The following is a 23,073-nucleotide window of genomic DNA, read 5'->3' as shown; positions in this document are numbered from 1 at the left end:
CTACTGAGAGGTTAGGACCACTTTTAATTTTGTTTTTCCTGATATGTCCATGAAAGCTTTCAAGAACAATACCATGCTACCACCCCATGTGATGGCTGCATGGATTTATGCCATCTATTTTACAGAGTTGTCATGATAATTTTTTTTTCTTTTTTTTTTATTATTCCTATTCAGTTGTTGTTATCTGTAAAAAAAAATGTTAATGAATGCTCTACAGATGATATTTTATTTCAATGATGTGTGTTATTAAATTAATTATATGACATAAAAAATTCTATGATCAAGCTTGTGTACAAGAATGTACAGAAAGTACTTAGTACTTAGGTTTAAGAACCATCCACTTCAAAATAGTCCTATTGAACAACAATATAGTATTCCTAGTCCCAGTGAGCAACAATACAGTACTTTTACACCTGCAATTTCCACTGAATCTCCTCCACAGTGGACAGAAAGACCATTGTGCCAGTCTGCCAATAACTAAATGTGTCACGAGAAGTCATGTTCTCTCACCCCCAAACCCACAAGTGTTGTAAGTGTTCACCAGAAAATGCTAAACCCAAGAAATATTAATGGATCTACTTAAGACAATAACAAAGTGAAGATACAAAAATTAGGCAAAATAGACACATGGAGTTGCTACCACCTGACACCAATCCAAGGACACCAGATGGACAACAGAAGGCAAATTGAGGAAGGCAGCATTGATGATGAGGTGTTTACAGGAGAGTCCCCAGCCCTCATCCTGAGCAGAGGGAAGACTTACTGGAAAATCTTGAGAGGCACTAGGCAGAGCAAGTATGCAAGTAGAAGGAAGGCTGGCTGTGAACTGGTAGGGATGGAATAGTGGTAAACAGGAAGTCAGCAAATAATAGTGTTAGTTCTATGGTTTGATGCTGCAAGAAGGGGGGAGGGCGGGGCTCGTGAGTTTATTGGTGATTACAGAGGCACAAGTGTTGGTGGAGGGTAGAGGTGAACAAGGTGTAGCCGCTAACAGCTCTTACACCTGACTTTCATGCCAAGGGTCACTACTGGAGGCAAGGCTTTAGTCTACATATATAACCTAGAAACCAAACTATAATCTTCCCAGTGTCAAAACCCATTATCTCTACAATAGAAGAATGCAAAGCAGTGTGATAAAGACCATACTCATTGTTTTCTTCAACATCTGTGAGGGTTGTTCACTGTAATTTCACCATTCAGTGCCACATTGTCAATAGGCCATTTTGACACTGGAGAAAATTTCATTTGAATTGCAGAATGTGTTTGAGATGCACTTGGAGGACTGTTCAGTGGGACTATTTTGAAAGGAATGGTGCCTCAACTTAACTGTTTTCTTGTATATAGGCCTAATCTTGGAACTTTTTGATGCCACTTCATGTAAGTAATTAAGAGGTTTCTTTGGCAGGTGGAGCAGTGGATTAATGCTTCTGAGCACATCTCCAAAGCTTACAGAGAAGGTTCAGAAATGCTTTAGAAGATCTAAGGCAATGAGCCAGCCAGCCATGATGTATAGAGCAATTACAGTTGGCCTCCCCAATCCAACTTCTGTTGCCACAAAAGTAGCTATAAAACTGGAATATGTCCATAATTCTGGAAAAGTGGTAATTATACTATAACTGTTTTACTAAATATTAATTACTTCATCTCAGTTTTATGATGCTGACAGTATATCTTAACTTTTGTGCAGTCAGTGACAATCACAATTAGAACTCCTGCTGACATGAGCATCACATTGCACAAACTAGCAACTCACTCCTCCTCAGTCTGAAAAAAATTTGAAAAAAATCTGCCTGGAGAAAATAACTACATGGCAACTTAAGTTAGTCTCTCATATATTTTTGAAAGCAGTGAGTAACAGATTCACTGTTTGACATATTGACCTAAGGGAAAGTTATCTTTTGTGACCGTTCTTTGCTCCGGCTAACAAACCAGCTGTGTTTGTTTTAAACAAAGTGTTCTGAGGTGATGTGTGATGCCTGGAAAATATACAGGCCATGATTACATAGTATGAGTGTCAGAGTTTCACTAGAATGGTGAAACAACTTGAAAAATTTGGCGCATAACTATTGGCATTGAAAAGACTGTGAGTGTGTTCGTGAAGAAATGGAGCGATGAGGAACATGAGGATGTTGCCTCACCACAAACATGGTGGTGGGCTGCTCCAATTTTATTTTATCTTATTTTATTTATTTTTTTTTTTTCTGTAAGCTGAGGATATTCTTTTAACTGTCTCTTGACACCATGTAAGGTGTTATCAAGCAATTTGAGGTTCCCCACCACCATTTTTATGGTGAGGCACATCCTGTAATTGCAAATGTCGCTGACTGTATGTTACAGAGATAGCATTCCTGTGCATCTGTGCACTGGAAAAGGTGACAAAAGGGATAGAATCTTAGGAAGCAAGAACTTTTCCTCTTGAATATATTCTCCCATTAATGGGAATCCAAGCCTGTTTTAATAGATAGGTAATATTTCATATTATGTATTATTTAAAAAGTCTTTTTTCTCATAATATTTTAATGTAGTTTTCAATAATTTTGGTGTAATATTCAACAAGAAACTACATTTTTGTAGAATCCTCAAAATTTTATAAAATTCTCAAGATTACTTTTCCTGATATACAGTGTGTAACACAAGTTTCAGTGGATATCCCTATAGGTGGAAGTACAGGTTATTCTAAATGGAAAATGTTCTATGCTAATATGTATTTTAAGGCCTTGTTTACCCATGATATGAAATTCAAGTGTGGCTGAGTAACAACAGCTGGGCGGGTATCCATGGAGGGACATGTTGACGCAGGATGTCCCATGGTAAAATTGTGAATTATTCAGTCACCATTTCTACAAGTTTTGGGGCATTACAGTTTCCTGTAATGAGACAGATGGTATTGACAGACAGGTGATTCATCAATAAACATTACACAATGAGAGTATGGCTGTAATTAATGACAAATAAAATAATAGGCTATGTGGCACCATGCCTGTCCAGGCAGGGAGGGGGAGGAACAAGGCTAGGTGGAAATCAGTTGATTGCTAGCCAGTCACTTTCATATTCACGCCAAGATGGTGACTTAAAATGTTTAGATTTTATTGCAGGATTTGGAGAGAGAGAGAGAGAGAGAGAGAGAGAGAGAGAGAGAACTACTGACAATGCCACATACAGTAATGTTGAGTATGTGAACATGGTGTTTCTCCAACAAGGGTTCCTGCCTAGCCTTGCCATACCAGTCATATCCTATCTATCACCCAGCCACACTTGAATTTCATACCACAGCTAAACAAGGCTGTATGTAGATAGAATATTTCCCACTTAGAAAACTTGTACTTTCAGCTCTAGCAATGTCTGTAGAAACTTCAGTTACACCCTGTGTTGATAAGAATACAAAGGTGGTTTAGTATATTAATGCTCATCATATTTATTACACAAAAACATTTAGTTGGCACATTTTTGTATCAAATAGTTTTTCAGTGTAAGTAAATCCTTGGTGAAAAGTTATCTGAGTAAGATTTTTAGTAATTAAAAAACCATAAACAGATTTTAAGGATTTGTTTTGTAGTTTTAGAGAGAATATATATGAGTAGCTCCTTTTGTTGCGATTGTATAGACTGTGAAGTCCACATTAATTATATTTCATTCCATCAATTTCAGCCTGTTATAGCTAAAAAGTATTCAATGTCAGCTGCCAAAGCCAGCTTGGTGAAGCCTGTACTTGTGGAACACAAAATACTTAAATACAACAAAGAAGTGGATACATCACTATTGGAGGTAAGATAGGATAATAGATGCTACTTCAAGATAACTTTGCTGAAAATTTTTGAAGGCCAGTGGCTCTTTCGTCTTCAAGTATATCCATAAATTACTCCTTTAATTTGTTAAAACCTGAATTATTAACTTTTATATTCTGAAATATTTATCCATCGAGGTATATAACAGGCTGACATCTCATGAAGAGGATCAGCCGAGACAAGCCCCTCACTCTGAACACACACACACACACACACACACACACACACACACACACACACACACACACACACACATACAGTCACATCCATAGAATGAATGCCCTTGTATCTTATCCATGTCATGCCTGTGCTCATTTTTCTCCAAAAATGTCTGGTCTAAGAAATTCAAGAATATAATAAATAATAGATTTTTCATACTAATTTTCCCCAAAAGGGCTTGTAATGTCAACTAATAAAAATATAAGTAATGATGACACAAAGTCATTCTCACACTGCTTATATTTGCTCTTAAGCATTTCATACCATCTTTCCACTTCCTAATTTTCTTCTCATTACATTTTTAAAATTATGTGGAATCAAGGCATCAAAAGTAAAGAAATTTTGAGGTGCTAGACACAAACTCATTAACTACCTAAAACATTATATAAAAAAGGTAATTTTAAGATGGTTTATTTATATTTCCCAACAGATCAAAGCTCAGGTCTCCAAATGGCACTTTCTCCGGGTCTGGGCAACACACTGCTACAGCCCTGTTCTTGGAGACCACCTGTATTCAGGAAGAGTAAAGACACTCATGGGGAGAAAAATACTAATCAGCCATCATAATGCTTGTCTTGAACCACAGGTGAAGAAATTTTGATACTTTTGGCCAAAGATCTTAGCTAATTCATAATAAAATAGGAATTTTTGTAGTCCTTTTTATTGCTGTCAAATGCATACGATGGCCATGAAATTAATTCTCTGCTCATGTCTAGTTAGCTTTATAAGTTGCTGTATTTGTATCCTCTCTCTCTCTCTCTCTCTCTCTCTCTCTCTCTCTCTCTCTCTCTCTCTCTCTCTCTCTCTCTCTCTCTCTCTCTCTCTCTCTCTCTCTCTCTCTCTCTCTCTCTCTCTCTCTCTCTCTCTCTCTCTCTCTCTCTCTCTCTCTCTCTCTCTCTCTCTCTCTCTCTCTCTCTCTCTCTCTCTCTCTCTCTCTCTCTCTCTCTCTCAAGTCTATATTTGCATTGTAAATTGTTGTGTTGTGGAATTTAAGTAATAATAAGATGCCTTGCTGTCACTGCACATACTGACTCAATATTTTTTTTTGACTCCCTGTAAGTTTTAGAATAATTATTGCTGATTTTTTTCATTCTCTCTCCCCAGATCCTACCGGACATTCTATACTCCAAGCTGGCTCTACCTGCAAGGTCATCCTGGATGGTTCCCTGCCATTTACATTTGTCAACAATAAGTCTTTGTCAGTTTAGTAAAGATAAATCAGATTTGGTGCTCTCTGCTGCACCACCTGAACATTTCATGTGGACATGCAAGCAGCTAGGTCTTCAGTCTAGTGAGGAGGAGGAGGACCATGGAAGTAGTGAAAGTGACAAAATAGATCCACAAAGCTAATAGCATCAGTAATGTTGATAACTCTCATCTAACTGTATATTATGTGAAATATAATGATGGTAAACAAGTGTTTTCTTGATGAATGACATTGCAGTCTCTTAACATGTGTATACAGGGGAACTTCGGTTACCAAATGCCTCCCTTTTCGAACAAATTGTTTTTTGAACAAAATTTTGAACTCATATTGCTTCAGTTGACATAACCAGTTTCTTGAACAAAGTTACTTGACTTCATAATATGAAGTCAAGTAACTTTGTCTTAATATATTATATTAAGACAGCAAAAGGTGCCATTTATTACTAATATATAGTTTCTATAAATATTTCCTTCGCTTTTGTATATTTGGAAGAGAAACAGTGTGTACAATGGTAAGTTAATCCTTGAAATAAGGTAAATATGATCCCATAAAGAACCTGAATGTAAACAAACAATGTCTTGGCTAGTGCAGGAGTAATCTTGTCTCCTGAGCCACCTATGGCTGTCTTGATGACCCCACAATGCCATAACTACTGCACAGCTGCATTTTTCCCGCAGCAAGATGTCTAAGTGTTATGATCACCATTTTGGTGGTAAGTGGGTTTCTCCTCGTGAGTCACTCTGTAAGGGTTCTCTCACTAGATCAAAGACAAAGAGAACACTTGCATGGTCTACTCTCTCTCTCTCTCTCTCTCTCTCTCTCTCTCTCTCTCTCTCTCTCTCTCTCTCTCTCTCTCTCTCTCTCTCTCTCTCTCTCTCTCTCTCTCTCTCTCTCTCTCTCTCAGCTTAGGTTAGGACACGCACGCACACACCATAGTAAGGGATACAATACATAAGAAGTGTGTTGTAATATTTGGTGATAAAAGAAGTGAAGAGCAAAGGAGACAGTAGCAGCAATAGAGATTGAGGGAGGAGAAAAAATAATGGAACAAATTGAAGGAGTTCAAAGGCTTGGCAAATATACTGAAAATGGAGTGAGGCCTCAAAAAATTAGATTGAATACACAAATGGTAGTGGAAACTATAATGACAGGGACATAGAAACTGTGAAAGATGTAAGACATGAAAAATATATGGATAAGAAGAGATTTAAATAATGATGAGAGGAATAAATCAAGAGAAAAGTTAAAGCAAAGAAAAGAAAAAAAAAGGATACAGGATCAAGTGAAAGAATTTGTATGGAAAACTGTGAATTTAAAGATAAGAAAGTGGTAGTTGAAGAATGCCAGGGAAGAGGAATAAGAATAGAGAGAATATAGTAAGAATGAGAAGGAATGTAATATATTAAAAGTTATGTACACAAAGATAAATGGGCTTGTGTCAAATATATTGGAAATAAGGGATATTTTAAAGAATAACAAGGTGGATATTGTATGTTTAGCAGAGACCAAATTAAAAGAGGAAATACGAATAAAATTTGCAGAGGAAAGGTACAGCATTTGGAGGAGAGATGGAAAAGATAAAGCTGGGAGGAGGAGTGTTAATATTGGTGAAGAAGGATATCTTTGTTGAAGAAGTGGGATATGGTGATGGGATGATGGAAGTTTTGACCATTGTAGTTAAAGACAGTGAAAGGAAAAAAGAGGAGGAGATGCAAGAAGGGTGAAAATGCTTGGATAATATGATCAGATGAATATAAAAGATACAGAGAAGAGCAGCCCTCAATGATTGATCTAGTGTTTATCAGGAAGCCTGAATCCAGACCAAATATGAAGTATCTGTCCCCATTAGGAAAAAATTATCATATTGCAATAGAGATTAAATTAGAGAGGATAAAAGCAAAGGATTGGAAAGAGTACAGAGATGGCAGACTAAACTATGCGAAGGCAAATTTTGAAGAACTTTACGGAAGTATAAAGTGGGATAAGCTGTTGAAAGATAAGGGAGTACAAACAAAATATGAACCATTATTAGGTAAGTACAATGAGGGAGTGTTTAAATATGTACCAATGTATAAAGTGAAAATGAACTGGCATAGTTGGTATAATGCCTGAGGTGCAAAGACCAAAAAGGCCAAGGAAAAGGCATGGAAGGTGAAGAAACAGTAGAATGAAGGAAACAGAGAATACAAAAAAGCAAATGAATATCTTAGTTTAAGAAGAGAAGAAGAAAGGAACTTTGAAAAGGATATAGTGAACAAATATAAAGCTTTTCTAAGATAAGCTTTTCTATAGATACATCAGTGATAAAATGAAACATAGAGATAGTTACTACACTCATCTACACTGGCTCAGAATGGCTGCAGAATAAGCTTGGCATTACAAATACTACATTTTTTGTTTATTTATTTTATTATCATAAATTAGATTCTTGTACAAATTATATACAAAATATAGCACACCACTGTTATACATAAATTACACTGTAAATCACCAATATCATTATGACAGAGAAAAGTTAAGAGAGAGGGAAAGAGAATTATGTATGTACATTGAAAAAAAAAAAAGAAAAAAAAAAAAAAAGCTGCAGATTAAGGTGCTCAAGAATAACAAATATAATTCCTTCCAATAAATTTTCAGGCAATTTGTAAGTTTCAGTGGGATACAGGACTGTGCAAAATATTCCTGGCTTTGGTTAACACCTAATGCAAATGATCAACTTCCACATGCTGCACTACAATGACATCTTTGTTCATAACCTCTTAATAATAAAAATACACTTGTGTAGTGCCTAGCAGAGTCCGCACAAATGACAAGTGGCCTGGGTTGTCTCATTAAATGAATCAGCAGTAATTCAGCAACATCAGACCATACAGACACTTAGTATTACCTTTGAATAAATGGACACAAATTAAGGTAGTATGTGAATTTGTCTTGATAAGTATCCGATATAAGTATACATTCACAAACATAATACAGAACGATGACACAAAAGGAAGAGTCATCAGAATTGAGCAAAAAGGAGGAATGTCTACTGATGCCATCTACAAATCTAAAAGTACATCATGGGATTAATCATTGCAAGCTTTCCAATTTGAGTCTGACGGTGACTTTTCAAGACTGATATGCACAAAGTTTTCAAGGAAAGTAGAAGATGCCAGTCAATCATATCACATAAATCATGTATATGCTGGAACACCACATTCACATATCTATGACGCTAGATACTGAAGGGAACTCTATGAAAATACCAGCACAAATACATAAAGAATTATTAAACAACAAGATGCAATACACCCAGTGGCCAACAAGTATTGGCAATTTCATAAATAGGATTTAAGGTCAACACAACAATTTGGAATAGATTTTGAATATAGATGCCATACATTGTGTTTTTGTATCAGAAAAATAATCCTATCAATATCAACATTCTGTGGAAGGGAATTACAGGTGCTCAGGTAAGACTAGAAAAAGATAACAGCAGCAGGGACTAGCACACCTCAGTGGAAATCATATGTTGTGCACTACAGTGAAGCAGCACAGTACAAGTAGACTTCCACAGTATGGAAAATAATCGTAGAGAGAAATGACTACTGCATGAATTCTGAACTATCACATTATGACTGAAAAACTGCTCAGTTACAGAAATATGCCTTGGTAACACAGGTGACACAGATTACAGATCATACTTTTAAAATCATGACAAGATCAGCTAGTATATAAAAAATTAGTCACATGATTTCAAAGTGGTATTTATTACTTGTAACTGGCCACCAGCAGATGATCACACCATCCTACAACACCAGTGAAATTTCAGAATCCTTGCCTACGTAATATCCATACAGTACATGCTACAGGTGTCCTGATATACATTCATGCTCCTACTTTCCACGACTAGTAATGTGTGCACAAGACACAAAAAAGAATCTTATAGCTTTTTTGTAGCTAATGAGCTACATTTGGGTAGTAGGAGATTTTGTAGGATTGGTGAGGCTAAATGCTACAATGGTCACCTCTCATGAACTAGCAGGAACTTTCTACAGAGGCACAAAAGTTATTGATCTGGAAATTGACGGCCACTTAACAGCAATTTTCCATGTAGATGAGATTCACTCTTACACCTACACACTTTGCAGCTTTTGTATCAGGACATCTGTACCTCACCTGAAAGTGGCTACACTATCCTTAGTCTACATATCACAAGATAGTTTTCAATTATGGAAGCATTTATAATAGCATCCTCGTATAAGTAGTAAAAGTTAAGTCTTACATTGTGTGATAATTTTCCCTTGTTGCCCGTGTGAGCTTTGTCAACGGGTGAGTCTTGCCCTGTTGTTTTCTTTGCCGCACTTCTGTACCCAAAGCCTGACCCCGTCCCCCTGGTGGAGGTTTGTGAGAAGGAGCCTTCCCTGAGAAGGGCAGACTGCCTCCTGGGGTTGGCTGTCTGACTGGAGTCTGAGGTGGTTGAGACTGTGATCTCTGTATTGGTTTGAAATTGTAGTCTAGACTTGATTTACGTTGAGGTACTGGGGGTTGAAATTTATCTGGTGTGCAGCTATCTGATTTAGCTCTTGTATTTCTAGTCTGAACCCTGGGTGGTTTCTGCTCTTGGCAGTCTTCAAATTTTCCAACCAGATTCTTGACACGTATTTCTTCCATAGGATTTTCCTCCATTTCCATATGCCGAACATCTGTCTGTGCTTGAACTAAGAGCTGCTCCAGCAGTCCATTTTGTGAGCTGCCAGGTGAGGAGGGTGAGGTGCTGAGGCGCTCCAAGCTGTGAGATCTCTTCCTTATCCCTTCTATTTTGTATTGTTTCATCTTTTCATCTTCATTCTGTTTCTCAATAGCCTGTGTGATTTTTCTAACCTTTCCTTTTTCTGATTCATTTTCTAAATGACCTTCAAACTTTGCTCTCTTTTCAGAAAAGTTGTGATTATCAGAACCTGCTGAATCTGATTCAGCCTTAGTTTCTAAATCACATGAGCTCTTTGAACGTGAATAAGAAGGGATGAAAAGTTTTTCTTGTATTTTTTGTACCTCTGAGAAGGATCCCTCCTGACTCTTACTTTCTAAAATTTCCTTGTGCTGTCTTACAGTTCCAGGTGCAAGTGTCGAGATATTTTCACTCCCTGTACTGGTCTTGCTGTCATTTAACCTATTATCCACATTGAGCTCAGTATACAAGTTCTCAGTTGAGGATATGGTTGTGCATACACTGGGCTGAGACCTGGTGGTGGCCAAGGGATTTGTACTATTTGGAATGCAAATACTTAGAGCAGGGTTGCTATGATGGTGATCAGAGGAACTATCAGTGGCCTCTACTGTTTCCTCATCAGCCAGTTCCACTGGGATAGTACTGCTCTCCCTCTCTGTTGGACTCTTGTACGGTGCAGGTCCATAGGCCTTCATGTTTGCCACAGCCTTGAATTGAGAAGTGTCTTCTGCCTTTACTTCTTCTACATCCTCATTTTCATCAGGTGGTTTAATATCTTCATCTAATAACCCATCTTTCACATCTGAATTCTTGCCTTTGTTTCTCCTGATAGTTCCTGGAGTGAATGGGCCAGGATCTTTTTCAAAGTAAGTACCAGTTATGTTACTATTTGGAACTGATATTTCTAAATTTTCTTTAAGAGGCTGTGGTTTTTTATCAAATGCTCCAAAGGAACTATTTCTAGATGATACAGTACCTGCTGTTATTCTGGTATCACAGGAGCCCCATGAACTTTGTCTTGATGGCAAATCCCTATCAGCTAACACTACAGCACTGTCAAAGGATCCCCAAGAACTGTTACGTGAAGGTGTATCCTTTGTATCTCCGCTTACATGAATAATGGCACTTAGTCTTTGTTGCTTTCTTTCCTCTCTGTCAAACACTTTATCTAGTTTAGCTGAAAAAGGATCATCTCTTTTAACTGTATCCGAGCCTATAGAATCCTGACGCCCATAACTTGGAGACCTTACTACCTCTACTCTTTGACCACTAAGGGAGCTTGAAGAGTTCTGTCTCGAGAGAGATGGCTCACATTCCTTACTACTAGAGGGTGACTTAGAGTCACTCATTTTTACCTTCTCCTCAAAGTCTTGTTTTTGTCTCTTCACTATACCTGCTGGCCAAGTGATAGACTCCTTGAGCACACCCACAGGACTTTCTACTGGATTCACATTCACTTCCGCTTCACTTTTGTTCTCTTCCTGCCACACTTGTGATGAGACCAGTACAGCTTGATGTTTCTGAGTAACTGCTTTGGTCTGAGAAATCACTGGTTCACTGCTCTGCATGTCCTCACCCGGAGTAAGTAAAGTCTCAATGACCCTATCAAGTTCTGCAGTACTTGTGTGATTATCAAAGTCATCACTGGAACATACTGTATTCTGTATCATTAATGCTTCCCCTTTTCTGCCATTATCACCTTTCTTTGAAAGTGCTTGATTTCCTGTTTGTACATTTTCAAACTCATTAATTCTATCCTTGACTGTTGAAGAAAGCTGGAGCGATGATACTTCGCCAGTAATGCCGTCTGTTGGGACTTCCGAGTACAGGGGGTTTAACGCTTCCACCACTGACGAAGGTGAGTCTTTGTCTTCGTCCCCAGGGCATTCCACTGCCATGATTCGTAAGTCTCTCTGCTGAAGAGTCACGTGAGCCCGCCAGGACTGAACATTCAGGGACTGAGAGAGGCGCCATGATTCTCCAAAGTAACTCCCACCTGAAAGACATCAGAACACTTTAGATTTGAAGGTAATAGAGTTTTAAAATAATCATCTATCACCATTCATTTCCATCTATGTAGCTCTATTTCTTAATGAGTATGGTTAAATATGCAAAATGCTGCCTGAACAGTGAGAAATTGACAATTTAGAAAGACCATGCTGAAGTCTAGATAGCATGCTTCCTATTTATAAATGCATCCCTTAAAAATTATGACTCTCAAACAGTCAAGTATTCCTCCAATTTCACCACGGCAGCTCACCTTTCTCAGAATTTTGAGGAAAAAGGAGAGCAGCCATGTGGTCATCGGGAGACCAAGACTTTGGCCTCTTGTTTCCTTCACCATTCTGGAGGTTGGTTGGCGTGGGAATGAGGGCATTATAGCCACCGAACGATGTGTCATATGTGGGCAATTCTTCAGTGCTCTTGCGTAAATTCTTGGTGTTATTGCTCTGATCCACATCATCATTGGACTTTGTATTCTGCTGACTCTTATTGTGTCGGTTGGCCTGACCTGCTGCAGACTTGAGATTTGTCTCAGACTTGCTTCTCCACAGAATGTTGTGCCTCTGTCGACTTGCGTCAAGGATTCCCTGAGAAAGAAAAATTGGAAAATTAAGGAGAGGGAAAAACACAGAATATATTCTGATATTCACAAATGTTCTTAAAATGCATACGTAAACTAGAGAGCAAATTCTAACTATTAAAGGAATTTCTGAAGTAAGTCAAGAAATTTCAAACAAAATTAATTAAAATGAATGAAAGAAATATTTGAGAGATTCTAATCAACAAGTGTTGAAGTTATCTGGAAAAAATGGAGTTATAAAGATATTTCATAGGGCAATTGCAATATTACATGTTTTTTGAGATCCATGTACCTTTAACTTTTTAGACGGATGTAGCATAACATTCATAAGGGCTGGATTACAATTTATGATTAAAAGTTTGTGTCACATACTGACCTCATACGTCTTGAGTTGGTTACAGAATGCTTGGTTTGGTTTGATGCAGCTCCTCTTCTTCTTGACCAAGGCTAGGGCTTCATCAAGACTCATGTTAAAGGCCTTCATGGCATAGGCAATGACAACTGATGCTGAACGACTTATTCCCATTTTACAGTGTACCAACACTTTTGAGTTCTTCTCCCTGCAATACAGAAGACAAGATTATAGTACAATACAAGTACATACAGTATATATTTTTAGAAACTTACTGCTGAATATAATTAGCTCCCTTGGTTATCTTGGAAACATTTTCTATGATGAAAAAAGCACAAATATGAAATGGTTGTCACTGCCATGAACGTGTGACAACTCACTGGACTTGGGTGATGTATCTGAATGTTCTGTCCCAGTGCCTGAGGAGTTCTGTCTTCTCATCATCATACACCCGAATGTTGAGGTAGTCAAATGTTCCGGGGTAGAAGTTGTCTATCTCCTTTGTAACATTGAGAATGTAGCCCACCCTGCAAGATGGCAATGTATGAGGTGAGTATTTGCACTTCTGCTATGGAACCATTTTATTGTACTACAAGTAAATGAAAAATATATCAGTCTCAGTTTAATTTTCCAAATAGTCGTTGTTTCCAGTTTTCTAAGAAGTGACACGAAGCAGTCTGCTCACCCATTACACTGCAGCTCGTCCAGATTGGATGCATTCCACTCTGAGCCGAGGTAAACATGGGGGAAGATTTCTGTTGCAGCATCCATCTGACCAAGAATGACCAGCATTTCCTGATCAATGTAGGACTTAAACTTGAACAGATCCATGGCCAGATCCTCTTCAAGGCGTTGCCTGATGTACTTGGAAGTGACTTCATCGATGTCAACGCTCATCATGATTTCCTTGAGTTTGCTGCGTATGAGGAGTTGTGTTTCCTCTCTGCAGACGAGATCAAATGTACAATTGTATCACACAGTAACTGCTGTATGAATATCTCATATAATCAATCATACTATTTAGTAAAAAATGTAAGAGATATAAACTAGATGGTGATGGCACACTTAGACAAATGATAAACAACATTAATGTGCAGAGTGATACATTCCTCCATAGTACACAACAAATGCCATCACCACACCACATATTACAAATCTATGTTATGAGATAACATTATCATGCAAACATGGACAGTAAATCTTTAAAACTACGAGAAGCATAACTCTGACATGATTGCATATGCAAACTAATGTTTTAGAAATTTATAATGTAGTACTATATTCCTTACAGCATGCAGTCACTGGCATCAATAAACATCTGCTGGTTACTTACTTATCAGTGAGAGAATCTGGTGAGGGAGGCCTCTTGGACTCAAGGCTGTCCATGACATTCCACTCATTGATGCAGGACTGGTCTGAGGTGACGCCTCGCTCGTAGTAGCACACCCAGTCATGGTTGATGCCGCCCAAGAAGTAGTGGGCATCTTGGGCACGGGCGCTGGACTTGTGCAATGTCTGGAGGGCCGACCTGCCGAGGCAACATTCACATTAGTAAGGCTTCATCAGGATGCATTAATGATTAGAAAAATAAATAAATAAGATTTTAAAATGATAAAAAAAAATAATAGGATATAGTTATAATTTGCCCTTCCACTTCAACACCAGAAAGTATTGTCACTTTCCAAGAAGAACTGTGATTGCAAGGGAATGCTCCAGTTGCTGTGAAAAATGCATATCACTATCTATACATAACATTCAGCCAAGGAACATCAATTGTTTGAGAAACAATCAATCTGAGTCTTTCTGGATTTAAAATAATCCATTTATGTTACTTAAAAAATGAATAAAATAAATAAATAAATAAATAAATAAATAAAAGGAAAAAACTAATAAAAGGAAAGCAGCAGTGTGATTGGAAGAATGCATCACCCATGACAATGATGGCAGCTCACATCCATCACAGCCGTACTGTCAACTTGGAGGGTTTCAAAACACGAGTATTAATAATAATAACTTAATATCTGGCCTGATGATCCTGTTGAGACTGGAGGTGTATCCTGCAGGGGCAGAAGAAGGGGCGGTTTCCCTCTCCCAGTGCATGCTACTCCTGCAGAGCTTCCTTCTGGGATACAAGGCCCTACATGTCCATTAACCTTTGTGTCAATAAGACTGGCTGGCCACATGTTTTGCTGCCAGAATACACTTGCCATTCTGATGCTTCACGCACTGTACATTTAATATGCAGCACAGGAACGGAATAACAGAGCATCTTACTAATTCTGCAACATTAGGAATGGTAGGGGGGGTGGCAAATGCCAGTCCATGAGGGCGCTGCTGAACCCTGGTCAGCATGACCTCAGATGGGGCATAGTTCCGTAGTACATTTTGTTGGTGTGCGTGTGGCTGCACCACTATGCATGAGGAGGAATGAACATCACGATTAGCGACATATCCTTAATGGCGAGGAGCAGCAACTTCATGTTAACTGACCATAACATTCTCGTCATGAAAAAAAATTTTCCTTAGCTATTGCTTGTTTTATTTGCAACCTTCTTCACAAAAGCTTATCTGCCCAAGTGGTATTCGCCCTCTGTCAGGGTCACCACACGACTTCAACATTCCCACACATCTGCTCTCCACATCAGCCTAAAAGTCTACGCCACACCTTCACCAAAGCTGCTGACTACAAATTGTTTATGGCAATGATATACGGACATCAAATCCACATACTTTCTCGCTGTGTAACTCTTGGGCAAGAAGACTTTCACTGCGCCATTTCACGCCGCGAGCCATTGAGGGACACCGTGGCAGGGTCAGGGAGGGGATAACCTTTCACCGCTACGCCCACCCCGCCCGCCCTGCACTCACCGGCCCCTTGCCCCAAGCCACTCGCCCGCTGACTTTGCCTCAGGCCTTGCCACTCCTCGCTCACGCATCTCCATCTTCCTCCTGACCTCCCCACCGCCACTACTTTTCTTGTTTCCACAACGCGATTTGGACAGTATTCTGACAGCTGTTCTTTGTTCTAGAAGCCCTGGAAAAGAAGAAGAATAAGAAGAAGAAGAAGAAGAAGAAGAAGAAGAAGAAGAAGAAGAAGAAGAAGAAGAAGAAGAAGAAGGAGAGAGAGAGAGAGAGAGAGAGAGAGAGAGAGAGAGAGAGAGAGAGAGAGAGAATCGCATACATTTGGATGCATGCGAATATACGTAAGCACGTGGAGTTGTATAAATTTCCTTATCCATGTTCACGACCACGCTGCTTAATGCATTTTCCATGACACTGTGTTTGTTAGGAAGTAAAATTTCTTGAACTTCCTCGACGCCAAAAATTCAGACAAAAGCACGAGTTGGTCAAAACGCAGCTTCCGAGTAACAAGTGTTAACCATCACCTGATCCCGGTCTGGCCCAACACTGTCTTCTCACTGCCCGGAGCGGCGCCCCCCACCCGCCAGTGGCAGATAGTGTTCAAAAAATGATATAGTGTTATAAGATACGTTCCTGATGCGCTAAACTTCCACAAATAGCCAGAGAAAGAAAAAAACGATCTCAAAATGGTATATTGGATGCCTCTGTTGTGCCTGAGTCTATCTTTGTGTCTGGTTTGTCTCTGTTGCACCAAAACTAATGACAACCGCAGACCGGTAGAGAAAACAGTTCCCTTTCTCCCTGAGGGTCTTTAAGAGAATAACGAGCGTCCACGAATGCCAGCGGGACAACCACTCAGTTTTCAGTCTTGGAACAGCGAGGAGAGGCAACCACCGCCGGGCACGCGAGTACAAGCACGGAAGGAAACGCCGCGCCTTGCTGTAGCTTGTAATACGAGTATTACGTTAAGACTTTACATCCATACACTATTCTTCTCACTCACCACAGCAGCACCCCTTCCCCCGCCTCCCTCTCTTCTTTTCTTCTATGAGTCTCACCCAGTTGCTTCTTTCCTTACATCTTTTGTTGCTCCAATACTCTCTCTCTCTCTCTCTCTCTCTCTCTCTCTCTCTCTCTCTCTCTCTCTCTCATCGTCATTACCACAAAAGTGACGCGTCGGGCGCCAGGATGGAGGAGGGCGGGTGGGGGGGGGGCGCGGCCTTGACTTAAGTGCTGACGGTATTATATTTCACGGTCACCGAGGTTCAGTTCATGCCACCAACACGCTCAACCAACGCTCACTTCCCCTCTAACATCAGTCCTTCAGTCTACATGTGTGACCAGGGATGGGGACGCGCACTATTAAATTATACCGCATCGCCTAAGAACACAATAAGAGAAGCTACAAGATGCCATCAGACCTACACGTGGCAGTCCCAGTATAACATATATATATATATATATATATATATATATATATATATATATATATATATATATATATATATATATATATATATATATATATATATATATATATATATATATATATACTTATTCCTACATGTCATCTATAAATTTGTCAGATTTTTTTTTATTTCCCTAATGACTCGGCACTACAGTAACGTGATTAATGAATATGTTTCATTTATTTAAGTTTCCGCTGCTCTGCTTCACAAGGCTCTTCACGGTGTCCGTCTAGATTACGCTAAGGCAGTGAACCGAATCTTTAAAAGGGAGTGATGCTCAAAACACTTTACGGAGAAGGAAGGAGTTTTAAGTCTCTCTCTCTCTCTCTCTCTCTCTCTCTCTCTCTCTCTCTCTCTCTCTCTCTCTCTCTCTCTCTCTCTCTCTCTCAATCGATCCAACCCACGCTTTCACAAAAGAATTGTATCAACAGCCCACAACTGTCATGTCCGCTAGAAAGGTTTGCAAGGTAACGAACGAACGAACGGCACCTCCCCTGAGACCCCTGACACGCGGCCTTGCACGGCACCGCCTCACCTCACGCCACCCACACACCAGACTGACTGACTGACTTCAACACACTGACTGACTGAATGTCTTACTGACCTAACCATGCACATTGACTGATTTCTCCGCACATTGACTGACTGACCGACAGACTGACTTTCCCATACACTGACTGATTAACCGCCCTAAACAACTGATTAATTGACTGACTGCTCCTCCACGCACGCGCGCATACATTGACTCATCCATGACTGAACAGACCAGGGAAAGTGAGCAAGTGCTTGACTAACACACTGACTGACTGATTAGCCACCCTACACTGACTAAAGACCACTTTACGGACTCGAGAAAGCGAAGGGACGATGCTTAAAGGACTGCCTTGAATCTAATATTGGTATGATAGTCAGAGGAATTCTTAATGACTCACTACCCATGTGAACCTGACCTGCCTTCTCTAGCCCCGTCCTACCTCACCTCACCTAACCTTTAAAGTTAAACCAAGACATCTTTCCAACTTTTCTTCCCGCCTTCCCAATGACGTCTTCTCGCCTCTCCCTTTCCTCCTCCATACCACAAAAAAAGATTCCTTTATTTTCTCAATGACACGGTGACGTCAGAGCCACTTGTCTCATTAGCCCTTTCACTGCACTAAAAACACCTTACCAAATCTTTAGAAACACGTGCAAGAGAGTCAAATGGATGATTGTAGAGAAAGAATAGCTGAGGTTGGTGAGTAAGGAACATATCATAAAGCAGTACGAGACGTAGGTAAGACAGGCTGGGCGCTTGTGACACCCGCGGCGGCAGGAAGGCGAGGGCCGAGTCAAGTGGCAGTAGCAGGCCATGTGTGTGTGCGACGGAATACTGGATCTATATACGAGAGGTGCGGAGAGGGGGGAACATATATCCGCGAATCAATGAATATCGTGATGAGGTGAACAATTTGGGGGAAGGAAATGTTGAAACGATGCAGTATGTATTTGTTTTCTGATATTTCCGCTCGGCCTTAGTAAAGAAGCAATCAATATGACCACGTAACGGGAGAGACAGAGAGAAGGGGACGGTGGGGCGAAGGAAGGATGCAATGACGTGTGCATGAATGTGTTGGAAGTGGATGGGCGTGGGTGGAGGTCTGGGAAGGGGGTAGTGAGGGGAGGCGGGGGAAGCCCATGGGAAGGGAAAGTGTAATGGAAGAGCTTTGAGATCACGGCCGGCAAACACACACACACACACACACACACACACACACACACACACACACACACACACACACACACACACACACACACACACACAGGAGACAGTGCCACATCCGCCTCTGGGAAGAAAGCTGAGGCAGGAACTCTTTCCCCCCGTCCCCTTCCTCTTCCTTATCCCCTTCCCCCCTCCCCCTTCTTCCTACCTTCTCAGCCGAGCACCTCCCCAGTCACCTATGACACCTGTATCCCCTCCCCATTCTCTCTCTCTCTCTCTCTCTCTCTCTCTCTCTCTCTCTCTCTCTCTCTCTCTCTCTCTCTCTCTCTCTCTCTCTCTCTCTCTCTCTCATACATAAATCTCTTCGTGACAACATTAACTCAATGCATACTTCCCGTCCTTTCTTTCTTACTTTCTTTCTTCCATTCCATTCCTTCCTTCAACTTTCTACTTTTCCCAATCTTCTCAAGCATGTTTCTATTCCCTCATAAACTTTCCTTTACGATTACTGCATTTTCTTTTATTACTATTTTCTTCTTTCATACGTTGTAGTTTTCTATTCATGTACTTGATTTTTCTCTCTCATGTTTTTCCCTTTTTGTTTTGTTTTTTACCCCTTTACGTTCTCTCCTCTTCGCTGCCACTGCCCACAAGTGCTGATTGTCCCATCCACCACCTGAATAAGACTTGAAACAGGTGACATTATTATCACCTGCAGCAAATTAGGTTATGGACAAAGGTGCGCTGCTCTCGTCTTGACACCGACACCACCACCACCACCACCACCACCACCACTACTACCACCACCTCTCTAAGACCTAATTTCTCGCCGCTCTGTAGGTCGGTTTCTGAATGGTGAAGGTCGCGGTACTCTCGTCTATAGCACCTCCTCCCTCCCTGCCTTCTTCCGTCTCTCTCTCGCCCCCTTATACAAACACAGGTGGCATGAAAGGTGTGGGAAAGGGTCGTGTAGGGGAGAAGAATAAATTGAGTAATGCTGCTTTTTCTTAATACGGATGGAAAGACAGGGGAAGGAGGTAAGGGAAGATGAGGAGGTATAAACTGAGCTACTTCCTATTTCCTTTGCATGGGTGGAAGGGTAGGTGGGAAAAAATGAGGGAAGGGGAGAGGGAAGAAGAAAGGAAGGGATGATAAAGGGAAAATAAGGTACAGGGAGAGGAAGGAGGGAATGAAGGAGGAAAACAAGACGAAAGAAGAGGAAAAGAAGTGAGGGAGAAGGATGGGAGAGGAAGCAGGAAAGGAAGAGGAAGAGGGAGAGGTGGGAGGGAAGGGAGAGGAAGAGGAAAGGTGAAAACAGAAACGACCCAGATTATGAGAGAGAGAGAGAGAGAGAGAGAGAGAGAGAGAGAGAGAGAGAGAGAGAGAGAGAGAGAGAGAGAGAGAGAGAGAGAGAGAGAGAGAGAGAGAGAGAGAGAGAGAGAGAGAGAGAGAGGAAATTTTGATCTGTTCAGTGTTTGTCAGCCACACTGCATACCGCCCTCTGACACCCCCTCACGTGATGCCCTCCTCCCTCCACTCCACTCCTCTCCACCTCTCACTCCCTCCTTCTTCCACCTGCCGGACCTGCCCTTAGGTGCTCCCTCTTGTGACGTCACGACCACGACCTCCACCGACCACCACCACCACCACCACCACCACCAGTTGATGAGAGGAAATGAAGAGGAGGACGAAGTACGTGAGAGAAGAATTGATTGATGTAGTGATATTATGACGTCCGGTTAAATGAGAAAAGAGGAGGAGGAGGAGGAGGAGGAGGAGGAGGAGGAGGAGGAGGAGGAGGAGGAGGAGGAGGAGGAGGAGGAGGAGGAGGAGGAGGAGAAGGAGGAGAAGGAGAAGAAGAAAGAGAAGAAGAAAGAGAAGAAGAAGAAGAAGAAGAAGAAGAAGAAGAAGAAGAAGAAGAAGAAGAAGAAGAAGAAGAAGAAGAAGAAGAAGAAGAAGAAGTACAACGACGACGGCAACAATAACAACAACAACAACAACAACAGCAATAATAATAATAATAATAATAATAATAATAATAATAATAATAATAATAATAATAATAATAATAATGATAATAATAATAATAATAACAACATTAACAACAAGGAAGAACAACAACAAGAACAAGAACAAGAAAACACCCAAGACGGCACAATACCTCGATAATATTCCCGTCTTGAAGAGAGAGAGAGAGAGAGAGAGAGAGAGAGAGAGAGAGAGAGAGAGAGTGACTACAGCGATACAAATGAACCTGACAAACTCGGTCACTGTTGCCACATACAAAGCTCCTGGTCGTCAGCTGGCCCGGCACGTTCTCATCATCACACTCCCTGGGTGTCATAGTGACTGATCTGGCGCTGGGCCCGTATTCTGAAGCTCTTCGCTCTAACCACGACTATTTTCGAAGGCAACAGAGATGATTAGCCGGATTCTCAACACGGTTTCTCTGTTTAATAATGTATAAATCTTGTTAATCTGCCACTAGAGGTGTAAAGATTTAAAAAAATCGTATAACTTCAACTACAGCGTTTTGAAAGTAGCAGAAGTGTTTCAGAATATGGTCCTCTGGAATTTACAGCTTCAATTGGGAACATCATGAGTGACAACGCTTTTAGTGCTCTGTCTGCCTCTATCTCTTGGAGGTTCAACGCAACAGTGGGCGACATACAAAGGCCTGGGAAAGGCAGCGGGAACGAGAAAAAAAAATGTCAGGGATGTGAAATGAGTGAAGGATGAAGGATTAGGATCATGAGTCCAGTGGGATACGGTGCCCTCTGGATCATATTATCAGTTCCCCTGATGGAGGTGCCGTGCGCCCCACCAAGGAGGAAGATTCTGGAGGAGTGGGGAGGGAAGGGTGCCGGGAAGGGGCTAAGGGAAGGGAAGGTAATGGAAGTGGGTTTGTGAACGCACCTAAGGGACTGCCAGGGGGGTACAGTAACCACAACTTGTCTGACCCAGCTTTCCCTCTCCCCAGCCCAGCGGCCCTCACCTCGCCTCTCCGCCGCCGCCAAGCCCTTCCTCCTTTCCTCGCATATTTCATAACCACGGCGCGCCACGAAATACCAACACAGCGTCTTCTCGTTAAGGATTCCACGAAAAGGATGGGAACGTACTTGTATTCTCAAACACTTAAACGTCTCATTTCGACTACTTTTACAAGCTGCTGGAAGCTAAGCGGGTTTTCAAGGATGTTCTCATGATTCCAGAGATAATTTAAGAAAAATCCTTTATCATCAATGGGAAAACACTCATGAAAACCAGGCTAATCCTCTATATGACATTTGAAAACAGTCTTTATGAGATTCCAAGGAGGTTCAGAACACGGACCATGGTTTTATATGTAGTAGTGCTCGCAGCCTTCAAGAGAATATGGACACACAAAAGCCGTGATGTTTTATAGGAGCTTATTCTTAAACGCTCTCATAAAAACTATTTTCTAAGACCGCTGAAATGCCTTTAATTTTTTTCTTCTCTTTAGGCATTGGATAGACCGGCCAAGGAAAAAAAAGACAACATAAAAAAGCAGATTCATCATTAAAAAAAAAAAAGAAAAGACGAGTAGAAAGCGAGAACGGCCAATTTAGTTCCTGATGTGCCTTGCTACTTCTTTACGGGCACCTTTATTGCCAGGTTAGCTCTTCACTAGTCTGGTCTGCCCTGCACTGCCCCGCCCCGCCCCGCCAGACACAGGACAGTCGGAAGCAGGATGGCGGGGCGGGACGCTGGGGTCAATGCCACCCAGTTCACACCACCATGAAAAAAAAAGAAAAAAAAAGAAAAACAGTCGATGCTAGGGTCACTGTCCGTCGCCATTGGTAACGACAAGTTGGTGGTGGTGGTGGTGGTGGTGGTGGTGGTGATAAAGCGGGTGGTTGAAAGAGAGTGTTGGATCGCTATGGAATCAATGACCAGTCGATTAAGTTGACATTTCACTGCGCGTATATCTCTGGACACCGACAGACACACACACACACACACACACACACACACACACACACACACACACACACACACACACACACACACACACACACAAGGGAAGAGAGGAGGGAAGGAGGACAGGAAGGAGGGAGGGAGGGTGGGAGGAGGGTATGCATGCAATCGATACTTCTCAACTAACAACACTCTTACCGCAATCCCATAAATCACCACCGCCACCACCACCACCACCACCAC

General features: G+C 41.0%; 1 protein-coding gene across 4 annotated transcripts in view; it reads right to left on the bottom strand.

The window, feature by feature from the left end:
* Window positions 1-7,764: 7,764 nt before the first annotated feature.
* LOC135101351 (uncharacterized) overlaps window positions 7,765-23,073 on the bottom strand; it is a 42,264-nt gene continuing 26,955 nt past the window's right edge. For all 4 annotated transcript variants that reach the window (XM_064005218.1, XM_064005219.1, XM_064005220.1 and 1 more), the window contains 6 exons: window positions 14,195-14,389; window positions 13,547-13,804; window positions 13,242-13,388; window positions 12,886-13,069; window positions 12,186-12,516; window positions 7,765-11,921 (listed from right to left, as the gene is read on the bottom strand). In XM_064005218.1, the coding sequence (XP_063861288.1) occupies window positions 9,475-11,921; window positions 12,186-12,516; window positions 12,886-13,069; window positions 13,242-13,388; window positions 13,547-13,804; window positions 14,195-14,389 (3,562 nt within the window). In that variant the 3' untranslated portion in view covers window positions 7,765-9,474. The remainder of the gene's footprint in view (window positions 11,922-12,185; window positions 12,517-12,885; window positions 13,070-13,241; window positions 13,389-13,546; window positions 13,805-14,194; window positions 14,390-23,073) is intronic.

The sequence above is a fragment of the Scylla paramamosain genome, chromosome 6, assembly GCF_035594125.1.
Source record: "Scylla paramamosain isolate STU-SP2022 chromosome 6, ASM3559412v1, whole genome shotgun sequence".
Taxonomy (NCBI): domain Eukaryota; kingdom Metazoa; phylum Arthropoda; class Malacostraca; order Decapoda; family Portunidae; genus Scylla; species Scylla paramamosain.
Note: the sequence above shows the minus strand (reverse complement) of the source record. Positions and strands in the feature narration are given on the sequence as shown.